Source organism: Misgurnus anguillicaudatus, chromosome 4 (genome assembly GCF_027580225.2).
Source record: "Misgurnus anguillicaudatus chromosome 4, ASM2758022v2, whole genome shotgun sequence".
NCBI classification, from domain to species: domain Eukaryota; kingdom Metazoa; phylum Chordata; class Actinopteri; order Cypriniformes; family Cobitidae; genus Misgurnus; species Misgurnus anguillicaudatus.
Window position 1 is genome coordinate 19,698,151 of NC_073340.2, and position 15,488 is coordinate 19,713,638.

The following is a 15,488-nucleotide window of genomic DNA, read 5'->3' on the forward strand; positions in this document are numbered from 1 at the left end:
TTGATGCTCCAAATCTCACAATTAGAATTAGATAACCCTGCTTAAAAACAATAGACACATCACAGAAATTCTAATGGTTTTATTTGGAATTTTATTGGTTCTTATAGAATATGGCCCAAAACACACTACAGTGTATTGGTCTTTGTCTCTAATGGTATGTATTGGTTCTATTGGTTCTGGTTCTAATGGAATATGGGCCAAAACACACTACAGTGTAGTGGTTTTAATGGTAAAAGCTAATCGTTCCTTTTGGTATTTTAATGGAAACCATTAGAATTTTCTGTAATGGTTTTATTGTTTTTTTCAGCAGGGAAATTATACTTTAAATGATGCATTCACCCAAAAATTACAATTCGGTCATCATTTTCTCATTCTGTTGTTCTAAACCTGTATGAATTTCTAATGAACACAAAAGATGATATGCACAGACAAAATATATGTTCCCTTGTCCCCTTCAATGCATAGGTACTGGGCATTTCAACCTACATTTACATTTTTGCACTTAATTAACAGTGCATTTAAAGTATTCACAACCTTTGTGCTGTTAACACAATGCTTTTCCAACTGAGCTACAGGAACAATTTATAACCAATTGGTTTTTGTTCCCAGCAAAACCACTGATGCCACAAATCAACCTCTGTATGTTGGAAAGAATGCAGCCATTGGATATAAACTACATCCAATTGATTCACTTTAAAATGGTTCTCTGCAGTTATACAGATCAGATGCCTTTAAGGTTCTAGGCGATGTTCCTCACAACAAGCCCTGACACAAAAACCGAACGCTTTGTTACAGACTGGGTGTGACTCTAGAAAAACCGGGAAAGAAAGAATTCAGCTAAACCGTGATTTCTGCAGATATTTTGCTGTCTTTTAGTCACCACAGTCCACATATTGCCTTTAGTCAAATCTAGACAAGCAAATTACTTGCTTAACTATAAACAAATGTGTGTCTACTAAGCTCTGTGCTCTTTCTATTGGATTTTTTTACTCCCTCTCAAGTTTAAGTCCTCTTGTTTGGTTATGTGGGGGTGTATTTAAAGGGGCAGGGCCAGAATTTGGAACAGAGGCAGGAAGTAATTTTGTACTGCTGCATCTTCTCTACAAAATCTATTCCTTTTTTTTTCTTGAGACTTAGCAGGATACTCCAAACTTAAACTACCATAAGGTAAGCACAACATCATCAAATTGACTCAATAAATACACATAACCCTTAATGCAGACATACTCTTGCTCTTTTATGGGTAATTTTCTGCTGTGAAAAAGCAGACACTTCCTTCATGCTTTACACCTTTGTTTAACATCTAGTGTTTGCTTAAGTATAGGTGCAATTGAGTGCTTGTTTTGATATCTTTGCTGTTTAAATGAGAGTTTACTTTTAAAATTATAAAGTAAATATAAAGTAGTAGTATAAACTAGTTTACAAAACATATTTTTGTGCATGGTTATATATTTCAGACTGCACTGAATCAGCAGACAGATTATCTTGCTAGATTGTCTGCAACGTCTTGCCATGTCTCTGTGGTGATTCATGCAAAATTACAACCACATGGGTTGTAGTGTGACACCGCCCTGTTTCTTGCTGTTTATCTATTCATGATTTACCTTTATATTTCTCCATAATTGTCAGTTTCCCTTAACATCCTCTTTAGCGTTATGCATCTTACACATTCTTCTGTTTTTTTTTTTTTTTGCTGTATCATCAGTTCCTCTTAGAGTTGTGGTCTGTCATTCCCTGTGTTGTTACCAACATAAGCACTTTAGTCAGGATACTAACATTTCTGCTTTTCTTGAGAAATATTTTTAACAGCCCTGAATGCAGAAACGTTAACTTACTGCTTATGTTGGTAACAGGGGAATAGTCACAGATGCATCTACAATATTATCCTGCAGTTAATTTACTAAAATTAAATTAATTATAGTCAAATTTATTTACTAAAATCGTCAGTTGGATGAGGCATGCTGATTAAAATTAATATAATTCATTTATTACATGGTTATTTGGAATACTTGATTCTGATTGGTCAGTTGTAACAGCACACTGCATCACTCCGTTGTTTCTTTTCTCATGCCCACATAAATTTGTTACAAATGACCTGAATGATTTTATATTAATATTTTGTGATCAATTATTAGAGAAGGGTATACCTACTATATCATATGGGGTGGGAACTACAAAAGGAGGCGTGGTTTCTACAAAAGGAGGTGTGGTTTCATACTAGTAAGAGCAAGGCTCTGAGTAAGAGGTCAACAGGACACGCCCAACCATATTACTAACCCTACCTACTCCCTTTTTGGAGATACCGGATACCGCCCTCTTTTGGTTGAAGAGATCCAGTATGCAGTTATATATACTTGGATTATTAAAGGCGGGGTGCATGATCTCTGAAAGCCAATGTTGATATTTGAAATCACCTAAACAAACACGTCCCTACCCCAATAGAGACAGAGCGCAGTTATGCTAATTTGAAAACCATGTCCACCAATTCATTACAATGGAGGGAGGCGACGCCGCGTCGTCTACTTTTTTACAGTCTATGGTATAGAGACAGAGAGCAACCGTCATAACCTAAAAACCATGCCCACCGGGGGGGAAACAATCCAACCGTCTCCATTGACTTTGTATTAGAGGCCGCCTCCTTGTCATTTCTGGCTAATAACAAAAAACAGAATAATGCCTAAAAGCTGCTGTGTGACAAGGTGTACATGCACAAGCCAAAAAAAACAGAAATAAGTTTTTATAAGCTGTCGAGCCGTAAAACCCAGCCTTTAAGGAGAAAAAAGTGGATCGCGACTACATTTCCCTCTAGTGGGCGCAGTTCTACTAATGGTAGTACTATGAAAAGTTGCCTGTTTCCACTTTTTTGTCTTTAAACAGTCGTATTTTTGGGGTCGACAGCTTATAAAAACTTACTTTTTTTAGCTTGTTAGCAGTACACCCTGTCACACAGCAGCTCCCAGGCACTACTCTGTTCTTGTTACAAGCCAGAAATGACAAGGAGGCGGCCTCTCGCAATACAAAGTCAATGGAGACAGATGGATTGTTTCCCCCCCGGTGGGCGTGGTTTTCAGGTTATGACGCGTTGAGCTCTGTCTCTATACCATAGACTGTAAAAAAAATGGACGACGCAACGTTGCCTCCCTCTAATGATTTGAAGCCAAAAATGTCTGACCATGGTCGTCGCCATGTTACGTAAAAACATCAGTTTGGAGCCAAGGCATGCGCAGAAGGAATTGTCCATGGAGCCAGAGGCGGAGCCGCGGTATCAAACACTCGCGCGACCAATTCAACCACGCCAATCATACCGACATGCCCATTTCTATAGCATCAAATTACTAGCTTAAATGAAACTTATCACAAAAATGAACACTTGAACATATATCAGCGTGATAACAACTACTTGAAAGGACCAAAATCATCTTTAGGAAACTTTTATTGGAAGTGTAAATAATTTTTTTTTTAGAGCAGAGTCCCATTCGTGTGAATAGAGAGGGCGGGGTTTATGACTTGTACTGCAGCCAGCCACCAGGGGGCGATCAAAGAGCCAGAGGCTTCACTTTTCAAGACTTTTGAGGCACACCCGCTCTACACAACCCTGGCAACGGTGTCGTTAGTAGACACGCCCCTTACTGCTGATTGGCTACAAGTATTTTGGTACTCAGCCCGACTCCATTTTCTAAAGTTTTTTTTTTTTTTCAAAAATCATGCACCCCGCCTTTAACTCAAGTAGCTCTGTATTAAAAGAGCTGTGTGTAACATTGACTTCTAGTGGTTAAACTTTTTTATACAATTTTGCCCCAGTGACTGGTGTGTTGGGGGTGAGCTCCTTTTATTTTCTTCTGTGATTGTACGTTTTTGTATGATTTAAATAATCTGAATACAAAATCGCCACTTGTAAAATTTCAAGTGAGTGTCATGATTGACAAATCAGAATCAAGATTGCTAGAGGACCATAATAAGTAAGGAATAATTGACAACGGGCCAGTGATTGATTTGAAATTAATGCACACTCGCCGTATAACGGCCAACTTTTCTTCATAATGCCTTATCCAGCTGACAACTGGCAGACATCTAGTAACTTTTTATAATGTACATAAAAAAAAAACTGGCCGAATTCACATGATCCCTTATTTATGTGATATTAATTGTTATAACTTACGCCACAAATTTTTTATTTAACAACTTGCGTCTTAAAGGGATAGTTCACCCAAAAATGAAAATTCTGTCATCATTTAACCTTTATAAACGTCTTTATTCTGATGAACACAAAGGAAGATATTTTGAGAAATGTTTGTAACCAAACCATTCGTGGACAAACATTTCTCAAAATATCTCCCTTTGTGTTCATCAGAACAAAGAAATTTATGCGAGTTTGTAACAACATTAGAGTGAGTAAATGATGACAGAATTTTCATTTTTGGGTGAAATTTAAGGATATGAAAAAACAATGATCACAAAACGTAAAACATTGACTGTATGAAAATATCAAAAGTTTGCTCTAATTGTTCCTGATGAATGGAGGAGAGATGGATGAGGCCTAGCAGTAATTATTACACCGCTGTTTAGCGTGTATCAGGCAACTCGACTCTCCTCGCTGTGGGGCATCCACGGCAGGGCCGCTCGGATTATTCCCCAGTGTCCAATTACTGGCTAGATATAAGCTAACCAGGCCAGGTAAACACACACATATCCAAACATACTGTGAATCAGGCAGAATGGAGCCGGACTCAGAAAGCATGGCAGAGCTGAATGAAAGTGTTTTGCAGTTAAGTGGACTAGTGTGTTTTTTGCTCTTCTTTGTAATTGACTTACAAAGCAACATCTTCTGTTGATAACTTTCTGTCCTCCCATATATTTGCATCATTCTCTTCTGTTACGATATCAGGAATCAGCAACATGTCTTCATATTTATGCCATCTTCTCTTTGATGCCGTTTTGTATACCCTCCTGCTGTTTTAATTGCAATAACATTGTGAAAGTTTTCATCCGGTATCCTCTATTTAAAACTTAGATCATGCAAACGTTTATTTTTATGATACTATATCGACACTTTCCTTGTGGGGACATTTTTCATTATTTATTTTGATAATTAATCATTTTTGTGTGAGCCATTAGCGCAGAAAATTATTTTAAAGTGCATTGGATAGATCAGGGGGTTTCAAACTCAGCATGTCACAGTGCACATAACAAATGTGTATTTTGTCCACCATATTTTCATTTTAAAACATTTTGGTGGAATACTTTGGTGGTAACTATCCCAGCTATCACTGTTGAGCCCTGCAAACTAAAATGAGCTGAATTGAGCTGTCAATGAAACTGAAGGACGAGTGTACCACGGGAAGCGAGTTGTGGCTAGTATGCATGCATTTTCCTGTCTGTGGTTCATGACTCACCGTTGTGTTACGCCTCATACACAAAGTAAAGCTGTGTGACTTTCTTTAACTAAGCTTAAACTGACACGTCTTACTTGAGAAACTAAACTGAACTTTTTTGTCAGTGTAAGGGTGGAGTTTGGTGCTAAATAAGGTGGGGCACTGTGAACACTAAAGGTTTGTAAAAAGCACAATGTGTCATTGTTCAATTCATATCAGCAAGTAATTGCAACTGTCTAGCTCACTTCTCGTTTCGTATGAGGTTGTGCCAGCCCATCACGTCGTCTTTTTCCATAAACCCACAAGGATAACTTTTTTGTCATAAGGAACCTTTATATTATTTAACAGTTTTTATGACATAAACATTATCTTTCATTTTATCTTTATTGCTACATTTTATAAGCAATTTTTTTATTTAAAAATACAGTAAATTATACTTTTATGAGGGATTTTTATAATCTTACTGTATTGCAGTTTATGATATGGTATCATGCCCATTGTAGATGAACTTTGCAATGCCATGCGCTGAATGACTGATCCATGATTCAGTTTCTGTGTGTGACTGTGTGGACAGATAAAGAGGGAGGCATGATTTACCTTCACTTTGGCATAATTTGTTCAGAGGTCAGTACAGGACATGCAATTAGATACATTCTTTCTCATTGTAAAGCATGTGAGGTGACATCTGCTGTAACTTTATATGGCATCATGTGACATAACATGGATCTCTGACAAGTCTTCTTCACATTAGGGTTCTGTTATAGACACGTCACTACGTCATTAAAGAGCCTGTTAGGTTGATATACAGTATGCATGGCTTCCTTCACATAAAAGGTGCTGCAGATAAGTAAGAAACCCTGGGAGAAACCAAGACTCAGGCATATATTTACACCTGTTTTTTGGCATTATTGTCCTGCCCAATGGTTTGATTTGCTGTTTTGCTACTTATGTTTTCATACTTGGTTCGGTCCACACAACACACTTCTATTCCTTGATCTGTTTGGCAATCGAGTTATTTTTGCTAACTGTGAAAACTTTAATTTATCTAACAACTTTAGTTTCTGACATGACCATGCATTTTCTGTAAAGCAACTTTGAAACGATATGCAAATAAATGTGAATTTAATGACAGGTCAAACAACTAATCAGATAACAGCTTAAACTGACACCTCTGTTGACAACTTAGTGAAGGCTGTAAACAAAAAAGAAAGTTTATTGGGCTTTTATGATAAAGCTGCATGCTAGGTTTCTTTAATTGTGGTAAAAGTCCCCTTGTGGGCAAATTCAGGTTTTACTGATGTTTATACACTCACCTAAAGGATTATTAGGAACACTATACAAATACTGCGTTTGACCCTCTTTCGCCTTCAGAACTGCCTTAATTCTACGTGCCATTGATTCAACAAGCTGCTGAAAGCATTCTTTATTAATGTTGGCCCATATTGATAAGATAGCATCTTGCAGTAGATGGAGATTTGTGGGATGCACATCCAGGGCACAAAGCTCTCATTCCACCGCATTCCAAAGATGCTCTATTGGGTTGAGATCTGGTGACTGTGGGGGCCATTTTAGTACAGTGAACTCATTGTCACGTTCAAGAAACCAATTTGAAATAATTCAAGCTTTGTGACATGGTGCATTATCCTGCTGGAAGTAGCCATCAGAGGATGGGTACATGGTGGTCATAAAGGAGTGGACATGGTCAGAAACAATGCTCAGGTAGGCCGTGGCATTTAAACCATGCCAAATTGGCACTAAGAGGCCTAAAGTGTGCCAAGAAAACATCCCCCACACCATTACAACACCACCACAAGCCTGCACAGTGGTAACAAGTCATGATGGATCCATGTTCTCATCTGTTTACGCCAAATTCTGACTCTACCATCTGAATGTCTCAACAGAAATCGAGACTCATCAGACCAGGCAACATTTTTCCAGTCTTCAACTGTCCAATTTTGGTGAGCTTGTGCAAATTGTAGCCTCTTTTTCCTATTTGTAGTGGAGATAAGTGGTACCCGGTGGGGTCTTCTGCTGTTGTAGCCCATCCGCCTCAAGGTTGTGCGTGTTGTGGCTTCACAAATGCTTTGCTACATACCTCAGTTGTAAGAAGTGGTTATTTCAATCAAAGTTGCTCTTCTATCAGCTTGAATCAGTCGGACCATTCACCTCTGACCTCTAGCATCAACAAGGCATTTTTGCCCACAGGACTGCCACATACTGGATGTTTTCCACTTTTCACACCATTCTTTGTATGTAAGGGAGTAAATTCCATTTGAAAGGGAGTAAATTCCCATAGACCTCCATGTCAAAATGCCCAACTTTACAGTAGAAAATAATATGTTAGTCTGGTACAAAAAAGTGTTTTTGGTCTATATAGCTAATTTTACCCTTCATGACAACTGTAAGGGGGGTGAATTTTTGTACCTCATCCGTTTAAATGATATTAAGCCTTAAAGTTCCGCATAAATAAGGGTGTGACCACTTTAGTGAAGTGTGAATAACTTTTATCCGCAAGTAATGAACGGTGACGCCCGGCCAAGATGGCGACGCCAGGCACTGCCTACTTTAACCTTTAAAAAATGCTCCTTATAAACCTTTGGGTGATGTCACGGACACTCTGTCCATAATTTTTTTTACAGTCTATGGTCTGAAACTGCCAAATGTAGCATCTATTTATATCTATGGTCCAAGCTGTGCGATTGAGTAGAGGCGGAGAATAATTTAGCATATTTATAGATCTGCATATACTAAATGAGGCAAGGGTGTAGAGTTACATTCAAGCTGTTTTAAAGCATACAGAAATGACTGTGACAGGTAAAATAATGTCACAGTATGCTATTTATGCTATTATGATGCTCAAAGATGCGTTTTTAACTGATACAATTATTGACTACATGGAGACTTTAAATAATATAGCAATAGACTTTTGAGCCTTTTAGTGTAGGCCTATAACACACAGATCATTAGATATATAGCCACAATGAAACTTGCATGACTTTGCATTTCCGTTGTGGTAAATTGCAATGTAAATCACAAGCAACTGCATTGAATTAAAACACATTCCAGTAAATAGAATGAGAATTATGTCTAATATTAAACACTCGATGTATCCAGGAGGTCTCTAACCAGCCAATAGCCTTTATGTATGCAGACAGTTTCAACACTGACTGTTTAAGTTCTTGCTAAATAACTGACTTTATTTCACTGTTTATTCACAATATCTTCCCTCCTTACCAGTTCTGTTTGTTTCTCTACAGAATGCTCCCATTTCAGGCTGCACCGGGTCAGTTTGGGGAAGAGGCGAGACAGCCGGGACTCAGATGTTGGCGAGTGGAGAAAATGAAGGCCGTTCCTCTGAAGTCTGCTGAGGTGGGGGCTTTCTTCAACGGTGATTCATACCTTGTGCTGGATAACCGGGGCGATCAGGGAGCAGACCTTCACATGTGGATTGGTGAGATGATAAATGTTGATTGTCTTAAAGCTGCAATCTGTCACTTTTGCCTCTCTATCGCCATCTCTGTTTGAAACATACAATTACAGGTCTTTTCTTTATCTTTTCGTTTGTTAGACAAGTGACATTTCTTGGGAATTCTGACATGACAGTTAAACGTATAAATCGTTAATGTAAGATTATTGTTTTGTATCACGGTGAGGTGTGCAGAGAGTTTTCAACACTGTGTATGTACCTGCTAAATAACTTTTTTTATGTTAATTAATAAAATAGTTCAATTGTGGGCAGTGCAAAAGGTCATGGGTTTGAAACCAGAGAACACACATGAAATAATATAAAAATGTATAACTCCTCGTAAGTTGCTTTGAATAAAAGTGCCTGCCAAATGCATACATAAATGTAAATGTATAAAGTTGTAAAAAACGCTTGAACATTTTGAGTTTACTCGCTTCATTCGTGCATGAAAGTCACACGTGAAATTCTAGTCATTCAAGACACTAGGCTTGTTCGACTTCATGCGGCGCTGCAAGAACCGACAGCCGGATGACATCAAAGTACCGCGAGAATGATTCGAGAAATCATACGAAGTGTAATTTCGTCTCGCTCTCGCGGCACTTCAACGTCATCCGCCTGTCAGTTCTAGCAGCGCTGCAGGTAGTCGAACAAGCCTATTCACGTGTAAATTTGCGTCATGGAGGGGCTTTATATAGCTCACATTGAGTAAACTTACATGATTTTTTGACCTCCTCACTCACTTTATTCCAAACAAGATCCTTTTAATTCATGTAAAAGTACGAAGATGTCTCGTGTAGCGAAGATGATTGTCCTCTCTAATGTTGTTTTGTTTTTATGCCTCCGCTCGCTTCCTGTAATCACGTCACTGCTAGAGCAAGCTCCTGGTTGGTTAACGCGGCACGAAAATCCGCCAAAATTCAGATTTTTGTAAATAGTCTTGTTCGACTTTCTGTGGCGCCGCTAGAGCTGACAAGCGGGTGACGTTAAAGTGCCGCGAGAGCAAGACGAAATTACACTTCGTATGATTTCCTGAATCGTTCTCGCGGTACTTTGACGTCATCCGGCTGTCGGTTCTTGCAGCGTCGCATGAAGTCGAACAAGCCCTATCACTCGTGCTTGCCGCCTCTTCCGCGTCTGATGGGAAAATATAAATGACTTATCTTGCATGGGCGGATGCTTATTTTAGACCAAATGTTTTCCAAACTAAAAACACCTCTCCTCTTAAATGCACCTGGTGACAGTTGGCAATGTTAAGAAGAAAGTCATTTTTATAGCTATTATAATTTGGTTATTATAATTAAACTGGCTATTATAATTCAACTGGGACAAGCACTTTATATGCCCACTTGACATATGACATCAATACAAAATGTCAACACATGACAGAAAACTGTGCTCATCCATCTATTATATAGATGAAAGAAAAGAGTGAATCTACACCACTGTTCGGACTCACGTCACGGTCAGTAACATGGGATGATGAAACGGGGTATGGGGTCTGATGCCAAAAAAGCCAAGATAATTGCTTGCCGAGTTAAAATGATACGCTTGATCAGATGCTCGAATGCATCTGACCCTGCCTGAGAGAGTGCACAAAAACATGCAACAGAACAAATGGAAGAGAGGAGAGAGGGATAAAGAGGGATAAGTCCCAGGGGAAAATGGGAAGGGCGGGTGTTCATTAATGTTTCAACAGGCCTGTGACAGGACCGCAGTTAGGCCCATTGTCTTATTGTGTACCATGTGCTTTAGGTAACACTAAGCTGGTTTCTAGCGTGACGAGAGACCTTTTCTAGCATCTTCTTAAAAATCTTTCATCCATAATCGTCTCCAATTCCTTTATATGATTCAATCATATTATAATGAACTTTGGACAACACCAAGATTGCATTCATGCATTTGGCTGATTCTTTAACCCAAAGCGACTTTACAGTGCATTTGTCTCTTGTTTAGACCTGTGACCTTTACCCGTTTTATAAATAGTGTTTTTAAAAAGTGTTTTTGTTCGTTGTACACCGCAAATGCTTTGCATGTAGACCAAGACCAGAAACTGTCACTCTCTGTCTGTTGGCAGAGACGAGGGAAGTGGATGACGTGGTCACATATCACATGGTTTACAATTGTGCAAAATTGCATGGGTGTTAACAAGCACAGTATTTCCAGTAACATGTGCATTGTAAAAAATTATGTCAAATCAACATATATTTTTATGCTACTTTAACTTAACAAATTAAGTTAACCAATTTCAAAACCAATTTCAATTTTTTACATATTTTGACAGATTAGCCAATTGCAATTGACTAACTTTCTTATGTGCTTTTATGAATGCATCTGTAAAAGATTGTGTATCTAAATCCAATAGCAAACAAAACACTCAAAAATGATGAAATTCATCTGCATAAATTCTGTCTGTCCCTTTACAGGTGAGAAATCCTCTCGTGATGAGCAGGTGGCCTGTGCCATGTTGGCTACACAACTGGACAACTTCCTTGGTGGAGAGCCTGTCCAGCACAGACAGGTTCAGGGTTATGAATCTCCAGAATTCATGACGCTCTTCCCCAGAGGGGTGAGCTATAAGGTGAGATGTGTGCCAGCACACACACACAAAGCTACATATAGCCATACTGACATTCCCATGTAATCAATTAATATGGGAACAGGCAACAATAGGATATGTAAGGTATAATTGACACTGGGTCGTTGAATTTTTTGAAAATAATGCACACCCAAGGTGGTAATGTGGCATGACGCAAAGCCGTTACACTGCGGGTATGCATTATCAATTATTCTGCAAATACCACGATTAACACAAACATTGCTCTGGTGTCTATTTTTAAGACAATTGACAGGTCAGGTGTGTGTTTATTGAAAAATGATGCATACCAGTGGAAAATTTTTCAACCAATCAGAATAAATCATTTAACAGCCCTGTTGTATAATACAAAATGAAAGACATGACAAAATGAAAGACACCAAACTTGTTGCACACACAGAATTTATATTAAAGGTGCAGTGTGTAAATTTTAGCGGCATCTTGTGGTGAGGTTGTGAATTGCAAGCAACAGCTCAGTCCACGGCTCAACCCTCGCTTTTGAACACATAGAGAAGCTACGGTAGCCACCACCGAACAAACATGTTATCGTTGGAGACAACTTAGCAAAAAAGTTTGTCTGTTAAGGGCTTCTTTAGAAACATGGCTGCACAAAATGGCGGCTTCCATGTAAGGGGACCCTCGGTGTATGTAGATAAAACGTCTCATTCTAAGGCAATAAACACATAACGGTTTATTATAAAAAGGTCTTTATACACCCCTGATAATATAGTTTTGTATATTATTTTGCATTTCTGTCAAGAGATCCTTCTGGAAATTACACACTGCACCTTTAAAGCTGATGTATTTCACAGTATTATTAAGAGCAAGTTTTAAGCTATTTGTAAAAAAACACCAAAATAAGAGTAAAGTTAAATTTTCAATACTATGCATTTAAATTGAATGTTTTATTAATAAGCAAAGTTCTTATCTTTACTATTAGAACCTTGAATAAGCACCACCAGACAATAAATATGTGGCATAATCTATACCTCTTTCTTTGCGTTTACTTACAAACATTGTCATGTTACTGGTCTCTCTTGTTAGAGGTGGACTGGAAAAGATTAAATGTGTAAAAGAACATATTTTACCCAACAGATTGCTGAAGTTGTAATGGGTACTTTATGCACATTACTTGCCAGATTAAAATTTACAATCTAAAATAAAAAAGTAAAAGCCGTCACTGCTTAAAAGTACATTTTGTACCTATAGAGTTCATATTAGTACCTCAATGGTACAAAAAAAGGTACCAAACCTAAACGGTACATTAGGACCTTTTTAAAGTGTACCGTCCCAGTGACAGCTATTGTACCTTTTTTCTGAGAGTGTATAAGTTTTATTTGAATTAGTAAATATGATCTTATGAGCAATTAAATCCAAAATGAGTGCAAGTGTTTGATTATACAAACTTTTATTTTTGTCTCTCACAGGAAGGAGGTGTGGAGTCTGGATTTAGGAAAGCAGATTCTGGATCTGGTCCTGTTAAGCGGTTATATCAAATCAAAGGGAAACGAAACATTAGGGCCAAAGAAGTAGCACTAAGCTGGGAGAGCTTTAACAAAGGGGACTGCTTCATACTCGACCTGGGAGAGGTGTGTCTGTCTGTTTGTTTGTGTTTCTTATTATTTGGTATATACTGTAAATGTGTGCATTTATTGTTTTTACTTTATTATTGATGGTTAGTGATTATGATGTGTACACTTAATACAAGCGTAACAGTTGTTTGATGGCAATTGACTGAAAGTGTATGCGTGTACTTTTATTTTTTTCCAGACGATTGTGTCATGGATCGGCTCTCAGGCTAACATCTTTGAGAAGCAGAAGGTGAGAGAGATAGCCACTTTTATCCGGGACACAGACAGGCATGGCAAAGCCCAGATTATCAACATCAGTGAAGGAGAAGAGACACCGGAGATGCTACAGGTTATAGATTTATACTTTACTTGATTCTTTTCACTTAGTTTTATCGTGAATTGCTATATTTATGGCTAACAGAAATATAGACACTCTTTTCACATTATTTACACATGCGGTGATTATATATGATGTAAATTAAACGGTCTATGTTGTTTTTTGTTTCTCTTCTGTTATTAACCAACAGGTTCTTGGTCCAAAGCCCGCGTTGAAAGAGAGCACTCCAGAAGAAGACACTCAAGCTGATGCATCAAACTCTGCCTCTCTATACAAGGTCCTACACTCATAATTTTATTGAACAAATTCTTGAACAGGGTTTAGATAAAAGCAGAATACGCCCCTATATATATAATAGGACATCCATACTTAGTGCACCCTGGTACATGCATTTTTACAGGTTTCAGATGCCACAGGGTCAATGAAGTTAACCAAAGTGTCAGATAAGAGTCCGTTAGCCAAGGACTTGCTGGTACGTGATGACTGCTTCATTCTGGACAATGGGGCTAATGGAAAGATCTTTGTTTGGAAAGGTAAGAAAAATTATAATTTGTAATTAGGAATTAGGTTATGGTGAATGCTTATATTGTACAATTATAATTGAATGAATGTATGTGTGTCATTTTTCTGGTTAAATAAAATGTAAATAAAATGTTATGTATTTAACAGGAAGTGGAGCTAATGCAGATGAGAAGAGGGCCGCTCTGAAGATGGCAGATGATTTTATCACTCAGATGAATTACCCCAAGATGAAAACACAGGTTTGTACTTAAATATTCTTCATATGGATTTTATAGCTATTATTAATGATAACTGCACCAAACAGAAAAGCAAAATAAAGGCACTGCTAGTTGCTTCAGACTTATATTCTTCAAGTTTAAAACATGCACATAAAACAAATTATAGTCTGCTTCCTATATCCAAGCATTATTCAATTATGCCTAAAAGCAGGCAGTGGTCTACTAAAGCAGGGGTTTAGTATAAAGTATAAATGTTTTTGAAATAAGAAAGAAATTAGAGAAAATGTAGCAAGGATTGAGAGAAAAACACCTAATAAATAAATAAAAAACAATTCTTTGAAAAATTTTTGGGGACCCCCTAGAACCTCCTGGGTGACCCCGGACCCCAGTTTGAAAGCCCTTGTACTAAAGTTTATAATATACAGTATTTTTGTTTGTCTTACAGGTGGAGATTTTGCCACAGGGCAGAGAGACTGTTATCTTCAAACAGTTTTTCCAAAACTGGAATTAAACCACTCCATTGCATTGCATTGCATGATCCAAAAATAAACCTTTTCCAACCAGTGATCAAAGAGAGACTGTTTACTAAAAAATAAAGACGCAGATATAATACATTATATAAATGTAATGTTTTATTCAATAGGTTAAGGTTTTATTAAAGATTGCAGTAATAATGCATACAGGAGTGAATGAGACTTTGTTATTTGTATGTGAACATTTTTACTTTAAAAAAAGTGTTTGTATTTCATGAATAAATTTTTAAAGAGCTTTTATGTTTTCCTTTTTTTACTGAGAAAATTTGCTTTACATTCTTAACCACAAAAACCGTGAGATCCAACATCTACTTATAAAATGTTACTAACCAGTTATCAAGACAATAAATATTTTTTTACTCGTTTTGTGTATGCAACTGGAACAATAAAATGCAAATGCAACCGAGCATTCTGGAATTTATTTTTCAAACGTTTTAATGACCCGGAATCCCCAGATAAGACGATGACACATAATTATGTTACCTAACAGCAGTTATGGGTTATTAGATTTTATCAGAGAAATGTGATAAATTATCACCGTGGTTACCATGGTTTTAATTAGCACAACACAAACTTTTGCTTGGCGCGAAAGTCTACCGAAAGTCGGCAACTTCAGACGTCAATAATACGCATATTAATATGATGACTTAACCAGCATGATAATAATTATTTAAATAAAGTTTCATGTGAAATATGTATCTAACCAATATAGAATGATGATATATATTATTATAGTATGAAATTTCAGAACAAACATACTGCATATTCCAAAAAAATAGTTGTATAATCTTATAACCTTATAAAACATTTAGGTCAATGACTTAATACAGTGCATCATCAGATTGATAGATACCTAACCTGGTCACACTTAGTAGT

At 37.4% G+C, this 15,488-nt stretch overlaps 1 protein-coding gene across 1 annotated transcript; it reads left to right on the forward strand.

The window, feature by feature from the left end:
• The first annotated feature begins 1,006 nt into the window (after nucleotides 1-1,006).
• capgb (capping protein (actin filament), gelsolin-like b) lies at nucleotides 1,007-14,850 on the forward strand. The gene is made up of 9 exons (XM_055176580.2): nucleotides 1,007-1,167; nucleotides 8,630-8,823; nucleotides 11,262-11,416; nucleotides 12,859-13,020; nucleotides 13,202-13,351; nucleotides 13,530-13,616; nucleotides 13,740-13,872; nucleotides 14,009-14,100; nucleotides 14,525-14,850. The coding sequence occupies exons 2-9, from the start codon at nucleotides 8,631-8,633 to the stop codon at nucleotides 14,588-14,590; spliced, it is 1,038 nt and encodes a 345-aa protein (XP_055032555.2). The 5' UTR covers nucleotides 1,007-1,167; nucleotide 8,630; the 3' UTR covers nucleotides 14,591-14,850.
• The last annotated feature ends 638 nt before the right edge of the window (nucleotides 14,851-15,488 follow it).

Coding starts and splice junctions, on each gene's coding strand:
- capgb (XM_055176580.2), top strand. CDS start 8,631: ATGCTCCCATTTCAGGCTGCACCGGGTCAGTTTGGGGAAGAGGCGAGA. Junction 13,352..13,529: donor AGACACCGGAGATGCTACAG/GTTATAGATTTA, acceptor ATTAACCAACAG/GTTCTTGGTCCAAAGCCCGC. Junction 13,617..13,739: donor ACTCTGCCTCTCTATACAAG/GTCCTACACTCA, acceptor GCATTTTTACAG/GTTTCAGATGCCACAGGGTC.